This window comes from Procambarus clarkii, chromosome 85 (genome assembly GCF_040958095.1).
Source record: "Procambarus clarkii isolate CNS0578487 chromosome 85, FALCON_Pclarkii_2.0, whole genome shotgun sequence".
NCBI lineage: Eukaryota > Metazoa > Arthropoda > Malacostraca > Decapoda > Cambaridae > Procambarus > Procambarus clarkii.
Genome location: NC_091234.1, coordinates 9,511,652 through 9,529,788, shown reverse-complemented (window position 1 = coordinate 9,529,788; position 18,137 = coordinate 9,511,652). Strand labels below are relative to the sequence as shown.

At 44.7% G+C, this 18,137-nt stretch overlaps 1 protein-coding gene across 1 annotated transcript in view; it reads right to left on the bottom strand.

Moving 5' to 3' along the window:
* Positions 1-12,098: 12,098 nt before the first annotated feature.
* The window catches only part of LOC138358654 (uncharacterized), a 40,969-nt gene continuing 34,930 nt past the window's right edge, over positions 12,099-18,137 (bottom strand). Inside the window, exon 2 of the mRNA XM_069316720.1 lies at positions 12,099-12,106. Coding sequence (XP_069172821.1) covers positions 12,099-12,106 — 8 coding nt within the window. The remainder of the gene's footprint in view (positions 12,107-18,137) is intronic.

Sequence of the window (18,137 nt, the reverse complement as noted above, 5' to 3'; positions counted from 1 at the left end):
ATCAAAGCATAAATTGAGTTGAAAAAGGGAAAAGGGGGGGTAGGCAATATGGCGGATAATAAGCAGTTATACAAGTTGCTCAACAAACAGTATTGTCTGAATATAGCAAAACGTGGATTGACATTTAGAGAGTAAAGAAGGATATATGGAGTTTATTAGGTAGTACTTAGTTTTGCTCTTAAACTGATTGAGAGAGGTATAGCCATTGACGTGAATGGGAAAGTCCTTCCTCATTTTGAGTCCCTTGATTTGCAGAGCATTTCAAGTTTGGTTAAGTCGCACTCTAGGAATCTCAAATAGGTATTTGTTTCTTGTGTGGTGCGCATGGCGTTCTGTTAAAACTTTCTAGGAAGCGTTTAAGGTCAGGACTGGCATTACAATTCAGAGTTTTAAATATATAAAGTACACTTGAGAGGATGTGAAGTGACTTAATATCTAATATAATCGGGGTGATAGCGGACAGAGTGTACCGTGACCCGGCTTGCACTCCTCTTGACATGCCAGAAAACACACTGAGGAAATTGCTCCAAGCCTGCACTAAAGACGCACCCTTCTTTGAGCCCAGATGGGCACATGTATAGGCAAGTGGATGGGGTCACCATGGGTTCTCCCCTAGGTGTCCTGTTTGCGAACTGCTACGTGGGTACTATCGAGCAGAGGGTCTTAGTTGACATGACTTGAAACCGGCCATATACTGCAGGTATGTTGGCGACATTTTTACGCAGCAGCAGCCACCACACTACCAGCAGGAGCCACCACACTACCAGCAGGAGCCACCACACTACCAGCAAGAAACCCCACACTACCAGCAGGATCCACACTACCAGCAGGATCCACCACACTACCAGAAGGAGCCATCACTTTACTATCAGGAGCCACACTACCAGGAGGAGCAACAACACTTCCAGCAAGAGCCACACTACCAGCAGGAGCCACTACACTACAAGCAGGAGCCACACTACCAGCAGGAGCCACACTACCAGCAGGAGCCACACTACCAGCAGGAGCCACACTACCAGTAGGAGTCACACTACCAGGAGGAGCCACTACACTACCAGCAGGAGCCGTCACACTACTAGCAGGAGCCACACTAGCAGCAGGAGCAACCACACTACCAGCAAGAGCCATCACACTACCAGTAGGAGCCACACTACCAGCAGGAGCCACACTACTAGCAGGAGCCACCACACTACTAGCAGGGGCCACCACATTACCAGCAGGAGCCACACTACCAGTAGGAGTCAAACTACCAGCAGGAGCCACACTACTAGCAGGAGCCACCACACTACCAGCAGGAGCCACCGCACTACCAGCATGAGCCACCACACTACCAGCAGGAGCCACCACACTACCAGCAAGAGCCACCACACTACCAGCAGGAGCCACCACATTACCAGCAGGAGCCACACTACCAGCAGGAGCCACCACACTACCAGCAGGAGCCACACTACCAGCAGGAGCCACCACATTACCAGCAGGATCCACACTACCTGCAGGGAGCCACCATACTACCAGCAGGAACCACTCTACCAGCAGGAGCCACCACACTACCAGCAGGAACCACACTACCAGCAGGAGCCACATTACCAGCAGGAGCCACCACACTACCAGCAGAGTGGTCCAACCACTAACAAAGAAATTCAAGGTTATTGTAGTTAGACTTCTTTGTTTGTGGTCCTCCACTTGTGGTTTACCCAGAGCAGCGACGACATTGGTCATGAGACTATCAGGTCAATGTTTATTTACTCACTCAAGCGCTCATGAAATCGTTATCTTGTATGAAGTTCAAAGATAAAGGACAAATTTTACAATTCTTTTCAAATAGAAGATATCTTTGGAGTTGCTTCAGGGAAGCCAGTTGGTAACAGATAATAAGAATGTCAAAATACCATTATTACGTAATTTCACAAATCCCTCAATAAGCTTATTTCAATTTCAATTCAACTGTACCTTCTTGTAAATAAATAAATAAATCGTTTTATGATAGGAAGAGGGCAACAGTGGGAGGGGAAGAATGATCAGATTGTCGGACTGACAAATGGGAGGGGGAGGGGAAGGAAACAAGGGAGGGAAAGAAAAACGAGGGAAGGAAAGGGGAAGGGGAGAAGCTATGGTCTCTCCAGGCAACGAGACAGTGAGGGATCACTCACGTTTTCCATCAAGCCCTGTTATATGGGAGAACACGGTGTCCATGCTTAATACACTGACTTGCTTTAAACACATTTTTGCCTGAGGATGCCAGTGCCGGTGTTTCGGCCTCCACTACAGATATGGTGTCTGTGGTTCGTGCTTCGGGTGCTTCGCCTGCCTCGGATGGCTCCGGTTCTTCGTGGAGACTCGAACCCTGTCCCATCAAGATGGCAGGTATGCACTTGTATCCACTGCACCATACTCAGAACCCTAAAAGAGGTGGGAATTCCAGGGTATTTAACTGCAAGATATCTCCCCCCCCCCCCTCTCCAGGCAACGAGACAGTGAGGGATCACTCACGTTTTCCATCGAGCCCTGTTATATGGAAGAACATGGTGTCCATTCTTAATGCACTGACTTGCTTTAAACCACAAGTTTTGAAGTATAGAACTTTAGACACACACACCCACCAGGAGACCCGAACCGTGGCCATCAAGATGGCAGGTACGCACTTGTATCCACTACACCATACTCAGAGCCCTAAAAGAGGTGGGAATTCTGGGGTATTTAACTCCCAGATATCCCCCCTCTCCAGGCTAATATAATCTACTTCCTTTAGTTAGGATAGATTTCTGACTTGGATAATTATTAATGTCAGTCAGGGAGTAATATAACTAAATAAGGTAAAGATTTCCCTTTATCAGTAACTAATTTCTGTAAAAACCTCTCTTAGTGAGTGTTTGCTTGTACCTTGAACATATAGTTAGTATTTTACGCAGAGTTGATTTGTGTTTGTATTAAGGCTGGTATTTGCTGCCCTGACTCCATGTATGCCTAACCATCCTGTGAGATGGGAATATTAGATGAACTTATCGTTAGTTATTTATCTACATTGTGTAAAATTTTCATATAAAATAGAGCAGCAGCACATTGCTGTGTGCAAAAAAAATGAACAAGTTTACATAAGGAATTATGCAAAAACAGAATGATGCCTATTGTATGCAAAGTGCCATTCAAGCAGAATGTTGGATTTTTAGATAAATCTAGGATATACTATGCCTAAAGTTATTAAACATACAACTTTTTGAGCAAGATATGGGGGAAAAAATTACAATAATTACATGTTGAATTACCAGCAGCAATTCCAACAGAACAGCAGATAGGTTACATCAACTTGATTTGGTAGTACTGTACTTAGTTTTTTCTTAAACTGGTTGAGAGATGGGCAGGCCTTGACGTGATTGGGAAGGTAGTTCCACATTTTTGGACCCTTGATTTGTTGTTTTTCGTTCGGTTAAGTCACACATTTTGAATATCATATAGATATTTGTTTCTAGTGTGGTGCCCAAGGGTTCTGTTACAACTCTTTAGGCAGCGTTTACGGGCAGGATTAGCATTACAGGTCAGAAGGCTGAACCACACACCAGAAGATGAGGAGACTACAACGTTTCGGTCTGTCCCGGATCATTATCAAATCATATGTTTAATCAGGTAAAAGTTCATACACAAAAGATGAGTTACAAACATAAAGTTGGATTTCTAGATAAAGCTAGTACAAACAATGCCTAAAGCCAGTAATACGCACAACGTTTTGGGCAAGGTGTGGGAAAAACTGTTAAGAGTAAAACTTAATACTAATTGAGATCAAAGCATAAATTGAGTTGAAAAAGGGAAAAGGGGGGGTAGGCAATATGGCGGATAATAAGCAGTTATACAAGTTGCTCAACAAACAGTATTGTCTGAATATAGCAAAACGTGGATTGACATTTAGAGAGTAAAGAAGGATATATGGAGTTTATTAGGTAGTACTTAGTTTTGCTCTTAAACTGATTGAGAGAGGTATAGCCATTGACGTGAATGGGAAAGTCCTTCCTCATTTTGAGTCCCTTGATTTGCAGAGCATTTCAAGTTTGGTTAAGTCGCACTCTAGGAATCTCAAATAGGTATTTGTTTCTTGTGTGGTGCGCATGGCGTTCTGTTAAAACTTTCTAGGAAGCGTTTAAGGTCAGGACTGGCATTACAATTCAGAGTTTTAAATATATAAAGTACACTTGAGAGGATGTGAAGTGACTTAATATCTAATATAATCGGGGTGATAGCGGACAGAGTGTACCGTGACCCGGCTTGCACTCCTCTTGACATGCCAGAAAACACACTGAGGAAATTGCTCCAAGCCTGCACTAAAGACGCACCCTTCTTTGAGCCCAGATGGGCACATGTATAGGCAAGTGGATGGGGTCACCATGGGTTCTCCCCTAGGTGTCCTGTTTGCGAACTGCTACGTGGGTACTATCGAGCAGAGGGTCTTAGTTGACATGACTTGAAACCGGCCATATACTGCAGGTATGTTGGCGACATTTTTACGCAGCAGCAGCCACCACACTACCAGCAGGAGCCACCACACTACCAGCAGGAGCCACCACACTACCAGCAAGAAACCCCACACTACCAGCAGGATCCACACTACCAGCAGGATCCACCACACTACCAGAAGGAGCCATCACTTTACTATCAGGAGCCACACTACCAGGAGGAGCAACAACACTTCCAGCAAGAGCCACACTACCAGCAGGAGCCACTACACTACAAGCAGGAGCCACACTACCAGCAGGAGCCACACTACCAGCAGGAGCCACACTACCAGCAGGAGCCACACTACCAGTAGGAGTCACACTACCAGGAGGAGCCACTACACTACCAGCAGGAGCCGTCACACTACTAGCAGGAGCCACACTAGCAGCAGGAGCAACCACACTACCAGCAAGAGCCATCACACTACCAGTAGGAGCCACACTACCAGCAGGAGCCACACTACTAGCAGGAGCCACCACACTACTAGCAGGGGCCACCACATTACCAGCAGGAGCCACACTACCAGTAGGAGTCAAACTACCAGCAGGAGCCACACTACTAGCAGGAGCCACCACACTACCAGCAGGAGCCACCGCACTACCAGCATGAGCCACCACACTACCAGCAGGAGCCACCACACTACCAGCAAGAGCCACCACACTACCAGCAGGAGCCACCACATTACCAGCAGGAGCCACACTACCAGCAGGAGCCACCACACTACCAGCAGGAGCCACACTACCAGCAGGAGCCACCACATTACCAGCAGGATCCACACTACCTGCAGGGAGCCACCATACTACCAGCAGGAACCACTCTACCAGCAGGAGCCACCACACTACCAGCAGGAACCACACTACCAGCAGGAGCCACATTACCAGCAGGAGCCACCACACTACCAGCAGAGTGGTCCAACCACTAACAAAGAAATTCAAGGTTATTGTAGTTAGACTTCTTTGTTTGTGGTCCTCCACTTGTGGTTTACCCAGAGCAGCGACGACATTGGTCATGAGACTATCAGGTCAATGTTTATTTACTCACTCAAGCGCTCATGAAATCGTTATCTTGTATGAAGTTCAAAGATAAAGGACAAATTTTACAATTCTTTTCAAATAGAAGATATCTTTGGAGTTGCTTCAGGGAAGCCAGTTGGTAACAGATAATAAGAATGTCAAAATACCATTATTACGTAATTTCACAAATCCCTCAATAAGCTTATTTCAATTTCAATTCAACTGTACCTTCTTGTAAATAAATAAATAAATCGTTTTATGATAGGAAGAGGGCAACAGTGGGAGGGGAAGAATGATCAGATTGTCGGACTGACAAATGGGAGGGGGAGGGGAAGGAAACAAGGGAGGGAAAGAAAAACGAGGGAAGGAAAGGGGAAGGGGAGAAGCTATGGTCTCTCCAGGCAACGAGACAGTGAGGGATCACTCACGTTTTCCATCAAGCCCTGTTATATGGGAGAACACGGTGTCCATGCTTAATACACTGACTTGCTTTAAACACATTTTTGCCTGAGGATGCCAGTGCCGGTGTTTCGGCCTCCACTACAGATATGGTGTCTGTGGTTCGTGCTTCGGGTGCTTCGCCTGCCTCGGATGGCTCCGGTTCTTCGTGGAGACTCGAACCCTGTCCCATCAAGATGGCAGGTATGCACTTGTATCCACTGCACCATACTCAGAACCCTAAAAGAGGTGGGAATTCCAGGGTATTTAACTGCAAGATATCTCCCCCCCCCCCTCTCCAGGCAACGAGACAGTGAGGGATCACTCACGTTTTCCATCGAGCCCTGTTATATGGAAGAACATGGTGTCCATTCTTAATGCACTGACTTGCTTTAAACCACAAGTTTTGAAGTATAGAACTTTAGACACACACACCCACCAGGAGACCCGAACCGTGGCCATCAAGATGGCAGGTACGCACTTGTATCCACTACACCATACTCAGAGCCCTAAAAGAGGTGGGAATTCTGGGGTATTTAACTCCCAGATATCCCCCCTCTCCAGGCTAATATAATCTACTTCCTTTAGTTAGGATAGATTTCTGACTTGGATAATTATTAATGTCAGTCAGGGAGTAATATAACTAAATAAGGTAAAGATTTCCCTTTATCAGTAACTAATTTCTGTAAAAACCTCTCTTAGTGAGTGTTTGCTTGTACCTTGAACATATAGTTAGTATTTTACGCAGAGTTGATTTGTGTTTGTATTAAGGCTGGTATTTGCTGCCCTGACTCCATGTATGCCTAACCATCCTGTGAGATGGGAATATTAGATGAACTTATCGTTAGTTATTTATCTACATTGTGTAAAATTTTCATATAAAATAGAGCAGCAGCACATTGCTGTGTGCAAAAAAAATGAACAAGTTTACATAAGGAATTATGCAAAAACAGAATGATGCCTATTGTATGCAAAGTGCCATTCAAGCAGAATGTTGGATTTTTAGATAAATCTAGGATATACTATGCCTAAAGTTATTAAACATACAACTTTTTGAGCAAGATATGGGGGAAAAAATTACAATAATTACATGTTGAATTACCAGCAGCAATTCCAACAGAACAGCAGATAGGTTACATCAACTTGATTTGGTAGTACTGTACTTAGTTTTTTCTTAAACTGGTTGAGAGATGGGCAGGCCTTGACGTGATTGGGAAGGTAGTTCCACATTTTTGGACCCTTGATTTGTTGTTTTTCGTTCGGTTAAGTCACACATTTTGAATATCATATAGATATTTGTTTCTAGTGTGGTGCCCAAGGGTTCTGTTACAACTCTTTAGGCAGCGTTTACGGGCAGGATTAGCATTACAGGTCAGAAGGCTGAACCACACACCAGAAGATGAGGAGACTACAACGTTTCGGTCTGTCCCGGATCATTATCAAATCATATGTTTAATCAGGTAAAAGTTCATACACAAAAGATGAGTTACAAACATAAAGTTGGATTTCTAGATAAAGCTAGTACATACAATGCCTAAAGCCAGTAATACGCACAACGTTTTGGGCAAGGTGTGGGAAAAACTGTTAAGAGTAAAACTTAATACTAATTGAGATCAAAGCATAAATTGAGTTGAAAAAGGGAAAAGGGGGGGTAGGCAATATGGCGGATAATAAGCAGTTATACAAGTTGCTCAACAAACAGTATTGTCTGAATATAGCAAAACGTGGATTGACATTTAGAGAGTAAAGAAGGATATATGGAGTTTATTAGGTAGTACTTAGTTTTGCTCTTAAACTGATTGAGAGAGGTATAGCCATTGACGTGAATGGGAAAGTCCTTCCTCATTTTGAGTCCCTTGATTTGCAGAGCATTTCAAGTTTGGTTAAGTCGCACTCTAGGAATCTCAAATAGGTATTTGTTTCTTGTGTGGTGCGCATGGCGTTCTGTTAAAACTTTCTAGGAAGCGTTTAAGGTCAGGACTGGCATTACAATTCAGAGTTTTAAATATATAAAGTACACTTGAGAGGATGTGAAGTGACTTAATATCTAATATAATCGGGGTGATAGCGGACAGAGTGTACCGTGACCCGGCTTGCACTCCTCTTGACATGCCAGAAAACACACTGAGGAAATTGCTCCAAGCCTGCACTAAAGACGCACCCTTCTTTGAGCCCAGATGGGCACATGTATAGACAAGTGGATGGGGTCACCATGGGTTCTCCCCTAGGTGTCCTGTTTGCGAACTGCTACGTGGGTACTATCGAGCAGAGGGTCTTAGTTGACATGACTTGAAACCGGCCATATACTGCAGGTATGTTGGCGACATTTTTACGCAGCAGCAGCCACCACACTACCAGCAGGAGCCACCACACTACCAGCAGGAGCCACCACACTACCAGCAAGAAACCCCACACTACCAGCAGGATCCACACTACCAGCAGGATCCACCACACTACCAGAAGGAGCCATCACTTTACTATCAAGAGCCACACTACCAGGAGGAGCAACAACACTTCCAGCAAGAGCCACACTACCAGCAGGAGCCACTACACTACAAGCAGGAGCCACACTACCAGCAGGAGCCACACTACCAGCAGGAGCCACACTACCAGCAGGAGCCACACTACCAGTAGGAGTCACACTACCAGGAGGAGCCACTACACTACCAGCAGGAGCCGTCACACTACTAGCAGGAGCCACACTAGCAGCAGGAGCAACCACACTACTAGCAAGAGCCATCACACTACCAGTAGGAGCCACACTACCAGCAGGAGCCACACTACTAGCAGGAGCCACCACACTACTAGCAGGGGCCATCACATTACCAGCAGGATCCACACTACCAGCAGAAGCCATCACGCTACCAGCAGGAGCCACACTACCAGCAGGAGCCACCACACTACCAGCAAGAACCACCACACTACCAGCAGGAGCCACCACACTACCAGCAGGAGCCACACTACTAGCAGGAGCCACACTACCAGCAGGAGCCACACTACAAGCAGGAGCCACCACACTACCAGCAGGAGCCACCACACTACCAGCAGAAGCCACCACATTACCAGCAGGAGCCACACAACCTGCAGGAGCCACCACACTACCAGCATGAGCCAAACTACCAGAAGGAGCCACTACACTACCAGCAGGAGCCACCACACTACCAGCATGGGCCACACTACCAGCAGGAGCCACACTACCAGCAGGAGTTACACTACCAGCAGGAGCCACACTACCAGCAGGAGCCACACTACCATTAGGAGTCACACTACCAGCAGAAGCCACACTACCTGCAGGAGCCACACTACCAGCAGGATCCACCACACTACCAGAAGGAGCCATCACACTACCAGCAGGAGCCACACTACCAGCAGGAGCAACCACACTTCCAGAAAGAGCCACACTACTATCAGGAGCCACACTACCAGCATGAGCCACACTACCAGCAGGAACCACCACACTAAAAGCAGGAGCCATCACACTACCAATTGGAGCCACACTACCAGCAGGAGCCACACTACCGACAGGAGCCACACTACGAGTAGGAGTCACACTACCAGCAGGAGCCACACTACCAGCAGGAGCCACACTACCAGCAGGATCCACCACACTACCAGCAGGAGCCATCACACTAATAGCAGGAGCCACACTACCAGCAGGAGCCACCACACTACCAGCAAGAGCCATCACACTACCAGTAGGAGCCACACTACCAGCAAGAGCCACACTACTGGCAGGAGTCCACCACACTACCAGCAGGAGCCACCACATTACCAGCAGGAGCCACACTACCAGCAGGAGCCACCACACTTCCAGCAGGAGCCACACTACCAGCAGGAGCCACCACATTACCAGCAGGAGCCACACTACCAGCAGGAGCCACCACACTACCAGCAGGAGCTACACTACCAGCAGGAGCCACCACACTACCAGCAAGAGCCACCACACTACCAGCAGGAGCCACCACACTAGCAGCAGGAGCCACACTACTAGCAGGAGCCACACTACCAGCAGGAGCCACACTACAAGCAGGAGCCACCACACTACCAGCAGGAGCCACCACACTACCAGCAGAAGCCACCACATTACCAGCAGGAGCCACACTACCAGCAGGAGCCACCACACTACCAGCAGGAGCCACACTACCAGAAGGAGCCACTACACTACCAGCAGGAGCCACCACACTACCAGCATGGGCCACACTACCAGCAGGAGCCACCACCCTACCAGTAGGAGCCACACAACCAGCAGGAGCCACACTACAAGCAGGAGCCACACTACCAGCAGAAGCCACCATACTACCAGCAGGAGCCACCACAATACCAGCTGGAGCCAACGCACTACCAGCAGGAGCCACACTACCAGCAGAAGCCACCACATTACCAGCAGGAGCCAGCACACTACCAGCAGGAGCCAAACTACCAGCAGGAGCCACACTACAACCAGGAGCCACACTACCAGCAGGAGCCACCATATTAGCAGCAGGAGCCATCACACTACCAGCAGGAGCCTCACTACCAGCAGGAGCCACCACACTACCAGCAGGAGCCACCACATTACCAGCAGGAGCCACACTACCAGCAGGAGCCACCACACTACCAGCAGGAGCCACACTACCAGCAGGATCTACCACACTACCAGTAGGAGCCATCACACTACCAGCAGGAGCCACACTACCAGCAAGACCCACCACACTACCAGCAAGAGCCACACTACCAGCAGGAGCCACACTAAAAGCAGAAGCCACACTACCAGCAGGAGCCACACTACCAGCAGGAGCCACCACACTACCTGCAGGAGCCATCACACTACCAGCAGGAACCACACTACCAGTAGGAGCCACACTACCAGCAGGAGCCACATTACCAGCAGGAGCCACTACACTACCATCAGGAGCCACCACACTACCAGCAGGAGCCACACTACCAGCATGAGCCACCACAATCTCAGCAAGAGCCACCACACTACCAGTAGGGGCCACACTACCAGCAAGAGCCACCACACTACCAGTAGGAGCCACACTACCAGCAGGAGCCACACTACCAGCAGGAGCCACCACACTTCCAGCAGGAGCCACCGCACTACCAGCATGAGCCACCACACTACCAGCAGGAGCCACCACACTACCAGCAAGAGCCACCACACTACCAGCAGGAGCCACCACATTACCAGCAGGAGCCACACTACCAGCAGGAGCCACCACACTACCAGCAGGAGCCACACTACCAGCAGGAGCCACCACATTACCAGCAGGATCCACACTACCTGCAGGGAGCCACCATACTACCAGCAGGAACCACTCTACCAGCAGGAGCCACCACACTACCAGCAGGAACCACACTACCAGCAGGAGCCACATTACCAGCAGGAGCCACCACACTACCAGCAGAGTGGTCCAACCACTAACAAAGAAATTCAAGGTTATTGTAGTTAGACTTCTTTGTTTGTGGTCCTCCACTTGTGGTTTACCCAGAGCAGCGACGACATTGGTCATGAGACTATCAGGTCAATGTTTATTTACTCACTCAAGCGCTCATGAAATCGTTATCTTGTATGAAGTTCAAAGATAAAGGACAAATTTTACAATTCTTTTCAAATAGAAGATATCTTTGGAGTTGCTTCAGGGAAGCCAGTTGGTAACAGATAATAAGAATGTCAAAATACCATTATTACGTAATTTCACAAATCCCTCAATAAGCTTATTTCAATTTCAATTCAACTGTACCTTCTTGTAAATAAATAAATAAATCGTTTTATGATAGGAAGAGGGCAACAGTGGGAGGGGAAGAATGATCAGATTGTCGGACTGACAAATGGGAGGGGGAGAGGAAGGAAACAAGGGAGGGAAAGAAAAACGAGGGAAGGAAAGGGGAAGGGGAGAAGCTATGGTCTCTCCAGGCAACGAGACAGTGAGGGATCACTCACGTTTTCCATCAAGCCCTGTTATATGGGAGAACACGGTGTCCATGCTTAATACACTGACTTGCTTTAAACACATTTTTGCCTGAGGATGCCAGTGCCGGTGTTTCGGCCTCCACTACAGATATGGCGTCTGTGGTTCGTGCTTCGGGTGCTTCGCCTGCCTCGGATGGCTCCGGTTCTTCGTGGAGACTCGAACCCTGTCCCATCAAGATGGCAGGTATGCACTTGTATCCACTGCACCATACTCAGAACCCTAAAAGAGGTGGGAATTCCAGGGTATTTAACTGCAAGATATCTCCCCCCCCCCCCCTCTCCAGGCAACGAGACAGTGAGGGATCACTCACGTTTTCCATCGAGCCCTGTTATATGGAAGAACATGGTGTCCATTCTTAATGCACTGACTTGCTTTAAACCACAAGTTTTGAAGTATAGAACTTTAGACACACACACCCACCAGGAGACCCGAACCGTGGCCATCAAGATGGCAGGTACGCACTTGTATCCACTACACCATACTCAGAGCCCTAAAAGAGGTGGGAATTCTGGGGTATTTAACTCCCAGATATCCCCCTCTCCAGGCTAATATAATCTACTTCCTTTAGTTAGAATAGATTTCTGACTTGGATAATTATTAATGTCAGTCAGGGAGTAATATAACTATATAAGGTAAAGATTTCCCTTTATCAGTAACTAATTTCTGTAAAAACCTCTCTTAGTGAGTGTTTGCTTGTACCTTGAACATATAGTTAGTATTTTACGCAGAGTTGATTTGTGTTTGTATTAAGGCTGTTATTTGCTGCCCTGACTCCATGTATGCCTAACCATCCTGTGAGATGGGAATATTAGATGAACTTATCGTTAGTTATTTATCTACATTGTGTAATATTTCATATAAAATAGAGCAGCAGCACATTGCTGTGTGCAAAAAAAATGAACAAGTTTACATAAGGAATTATGCAAAAACAGAATGATACCTATTGTATGCAAAGTGCCATTCAAGCAGAATGTTGGATTTTTAGATAAATCTAGGATATACTATGCCTAAAGTTATTAAACATACAACTTTTTGAGCAAGATATGGGGGAAAAAATTACAATAATTACATGTTGAATTACCAGCAGCAATTCCAACAGAACAGCAGATAGGTTACATCAACTTGATTTGGTAGTACTGTACTTAGTTTTTTCTTAAACTGGTTGAGAGATGGGCAGGCCTTGACGTGATTGGGAAGGTAGTTCCACATTTTTGGACCCTTGATTTGCTGTTTTTCGTTCGGTTAAGTCACACATTTTGAATATCATATAGATATTTGTTTCTAGTGTGGTGCCCAAGGGTTCTGTTACAACTCTTTAGGCAGCGTTTACGGGCAGGATTAGCATTACAGGTCAGAAGGCTGAACCACACACCAGAAGATGAGGAGACTACAACGTTTCGGTCTGTCCCGGATCATTATCAAATCATATGTTTAATCAGGTAAAAGTTCATACACAAAAGATGAGTTACAAACATAAAGTTGGATTTCTAGATAAAGCTAGTACATACAATGCCTAAAGCCAGTAATACGCACAACGTTTTGGGCAAGGTGTGGGAAAAACTGTTAAGAGTAAAACTTAATACTAATTGAGATCAAAGCATAAATTGAGTTGAAAAAGGGAAAAGGGGGGGTAGGCAATATGGCGGATAATAAGCAGTTATACAAGTTGCTCAACAAACAGTATTGTCTGAATATAGCAAAACGTGGATTGACATTTAGAGAGTAAAGAAGGATATATGGAGTTTATTAGGTAGTACTTAGTTTTGCTCTTAAACTGATTGAGAGAGGTATAGCCATTGACGTGAATGGGAAAGTCCTTCCTCATTTTGAGTCCCTTGATTTGCAGAGCATTTCAAGTTTGGTTAAGTCGCACTCTAGGAATCTCAAATAGGTATTTGTTTCTTGTGTGGTGCGCATGGCGTTCTGTTAAAACTTTCTAGGAAGCGTTTAAGGTCAGGACTGGCATTACAATTCAGAGTTTTAAATATATAAGGTACACCTGAGAGGATGTGAAGTGACTTAATATCTAATATAATCGGGGTGATAGCGGACAGAGTGTACCGTGACCCGGCTTGCACTCCTCTTGACATGCCAGAAAACACACTGAGGAAATTACTCCAAGCCTGCACTAAAGACGCACCCTTCTTTGAGCCCAGATGGGCACATGTATAGGCAAGTGGATGGGGTCACCATGGGTTCTCCCCTAGGTGTCCTGTTTGCGAACTGCTACGTGGGTACTATCGAGCAGAGGGTCTTAGTTGACATGACTTGAAACCGGCCATATACTGCAGGTATGTTGACGACATTTTTACGCAGGAACCTGGTACCAGACATCTGCAGCAGCTGGAGGAGGCATTTGAGCAGAATTCTGTGTTGAGTTTCACTTACGAGATCTAGAATAATGGGAAGCTGCCCTTTCTGGATGAAAGTCATGGAAAGTAGCGGAGGCTTCCACACTGCAGTCTACACTAAGGAAACAAACATAGGAATGTGCCTCAATGCCAATAGTGACTGCCCAGACAGGTACAAGAGGAGTGTTGTCAACGCTTACGTCGACTAAGCTCTCAGTCACAGCTCTGGTTAAAAGCAAGTCGATGAAGAACTCTATAAGGTAAGGCAGGTCCTAGTCAACAACGGCTTCTCTAACGGTTTTGTTGAAGACATCATAAAAAGAAAGGTGAAACGCCATGCAACCTCTGAAGAGCCAACAAACACAATACTTGTACCCCCCTATTAGACTATTTAACAGGAACTTCTTTTCGATGGCTCATAAAATGGAGCAAAGGGTCCTGAAAGATATTGTTGATAGGAACGTTATCCCTACAGGCAAAAATCAGAAAATACAATTGACAATTTACAAGCAAATTGTATAGATCTACAATGTTGTTTGTGCATTGTTAATCGCCTAGAAAGAGACGTTGTTGTCATGCCTATATACTGAGTTCTTTGGGGCTTATAGTCTTCAAGTGGGCATGTGAAGGCATAGACGACGTTGGTTTCCTTCAAGGCGTTCTGTTTGTGTCTTGCGAGTTTTTCATGAGTAGGTTAGCCGTTTTTTTTTTTTTTTTTTTTTGTAGTAAACTGTCAATCGTATTTTCTGATTTTTGCCATTAGGAATAAGGTTCTTATTAATAATATCTTTCAGGACCCTTTCCTCTATTTTGTGAGCCGTCGAAAAGAAGTTCCTGTAAAACAGTCTGATAGGGGGTACAAGTGTTGTGCTAGTTGATTCTTCAAGAGGTTGCATGGCGTTTTACCTTTCCTTTCACCTTTCCTTCAGACCTTTTCCTATGACGTCTTCAGCATAACCGTCAGAGAAGCCATTGTTGACTAGGACTTGCCTAACCCTACAGAGTTCTTCATCGACTTGCTTTCATCCTGAGCTGTGACTGCAGCCCGTCCTCCAAAAATGGGAAGAGAAATGTAACAGCCCCATAAGTGCAAATATGTACTAAGTATGACAATCAGGAATTATACTTATTTTCACTTAGTATTAAAACGTACAGTCAATTCGGAGGATGTGTTGGTGACTGAGAGCACGGTCGACGTAAGCGTTGGCAAGACTGCTCGTGTACCTGTCTGGGCAGGCACTATTGGCACTGAGGCACATTCTTATTTTTGTTTCCTTAGTGTACACTGCAGTGCGGAAACCTCCGCTCCTTTCCGTGACTGTTACATTTAGAAAGGGCAGCTTCCCATTATTCTCCATTTCGTAAGTGAAACTTGTCACAGAACTCTGCTCGAATGCCTCATTTCGCTGCTGCAGACGTCTGACATCAGGTACCTGCATACAAATGTCTTGAAAATACCTGCAGGTATATGGCGGGTTTCAAGTCTATGTCAAATAAGACCCTCTGCTCTATGATACCCATGTAGAAGTTCGCAAATAGGACACCTAGGGTAGAACCCCTGGCGACCCCCCTAAAGATGCGCTATTCTTGAGTCCAGATTGGAACATGTATAAGCAAGTAGATGGTGGTTGCCATGGGTTCTCCCTTAGGTGTCTTTTATAGCGGTTCTATTGTTAAGTAAAGTGTCCTGTTTGCAAACTTCTACATGGGTACCATCGAGCAGAGGGTCTTAGTTGACATGGACTTGAAACATGCCATGATCCAATGGTTAGATCATGGCAAATAACATGAAACAAATAAGATCCAATGGTTTCATCGAAGACATCATAAGAAGGAAAGTGAAAAGCCATGCAACCTCCGAAGAGACAACTAACACAACACCTATACCCCCTATTAGACTATTTTACAGGAACTTCTTTTCCACAGCTCATAAAACGGAGGAAAGGGTCCTGAAAGATATTGTTAATAGAAACGTTATCCCTACAGACAAAAATCAGAGGATACAACTGACGATTTACTATAAAACCAGAAAAACGGCCAGCCTACTCATGAGAAACTCTCCAGACACAAAACCGAACGCTTTAAAAGAGACTAACGTCGTCTATGCCTCCAAATGCCCACTTGGGGACTGTAAGCTCCAAAAAACCCAGTATATAGGCAAGACAACAACATCTCTTTCTAGGCGTTTAACGATGCATAAGCAACAGAGCTCCATTAAGGAACATATAATCTCTTCCCACAACCAAACCATCGCCAGAGAAATCCTAGTAAACAACACAGAAATCATCGATAGATACAGCGATAGCAGGCGGCTTGACGTTTGCGAGGCACTACACATCAAGAAGTCAACACCAGCAATCAACAGCCAATTATTGCACAACTTTATTCTACCCACCTCAAGACTCCGCTCCAATATAGAAGCATCAAGAAATATGGAGCAATAGGCTTTCTACAAACACTTCTATTCAATACCCATTGTTTCTGTTCTGTCTTGTGTTGATACTTTTAATACCCTATTAATATCCCCTAGTGTTCTGTCTTGTGTTAATGCCACATCACCCTTCCCACCTCACTCAAATGTAGATATAAAATCAGGGAAACGCAAGTTCTAATCAGTTGTGTATTTGTGAAGTCTTTGAAAATGTAATAAGTTTTACGAAACGCGCCCGTGTCGCGTCAGACTAGAAATAAAAATGAATTTTGGAGAAGTGATTTTTGATTTCCCTCCAACAGTGAAGCGTAATGTACGAAAGATTGAGAAAATTCGTGTTAGAATTATTAATCTGACTTTTTCGGTCATATTTAATAATATATGTCTACAGGAAAGCAGGAAAGACTGCTACCAAAATATACTAATATATATATATATATATATATATATATATATATATATATATATATATATATATATATATATATATATATATATATATATATATATAAATGTGGGTCCCTTTAATTAAACCAGTGGTGGTACCCCTATATATATATATATATATATATATATATATATATATATATATATATATATATATATATATATATATATATATATATATATATATATATATATGTCGTACCTAGTAGCCAGAACTCACTTCTCAGCCTACTATTCAAGGCCCGATTTGCCTAATAAGCCAAGTTTTCCTGAATTAATATATTTACTATAATTTTTTTCTTATGAAATGATAAAGCAACCCTTTTCTCTATGTATGAGGTCAATTTTTTTTATTGGAGTTAAAATTAACGTAGATATATGACCAAACCTAACCAACCCTACCTAACCTAACCTAACCTATATATATAGGTAAGGTTAGGTTAGGTAGCAAAAAAAAGCTAGGTTAGGTTAGGTTAGGTAGGTTAGGTAGACGAAAAAACATTAATTCATGAAAACTTGGCTTATTAGGCAAATCGGGCCTTGAATAGTAGGCTGAGAAGTACGTTCTGGCTATTAGGTACGACATATATATATATATATATATATATATATATATATATATATATATATATATATATATATATATATATATATATATATATATATATATATATATATATTTGAAAATGGAAGGGAGTACCGCCTCTAGCTGGAAGAAGGGGGACCCATAGCCTCGGAGGAAACCACGCATAACGCTTTAGAGGGAATGTTTAGATCCCCTCCAATACAGTTTCTGTGTGCTTTTCTCCTACCACCCCCTTCCTTAAATATTTTTTGTGCTTTATTATGCATTTGATGGTTACAAGATATACATGGGTTGATACAAAAATAATAATGCAAAAAGGTGCTTAAAGGTTATGGATCTCTTGAAAAACACAACAATGGGAAACATTGATGAATGTCACAGACGGGTTCGATCATTGTTGCAAGTCAAACACTTCTTCGAATTCCTCTGAAGTTG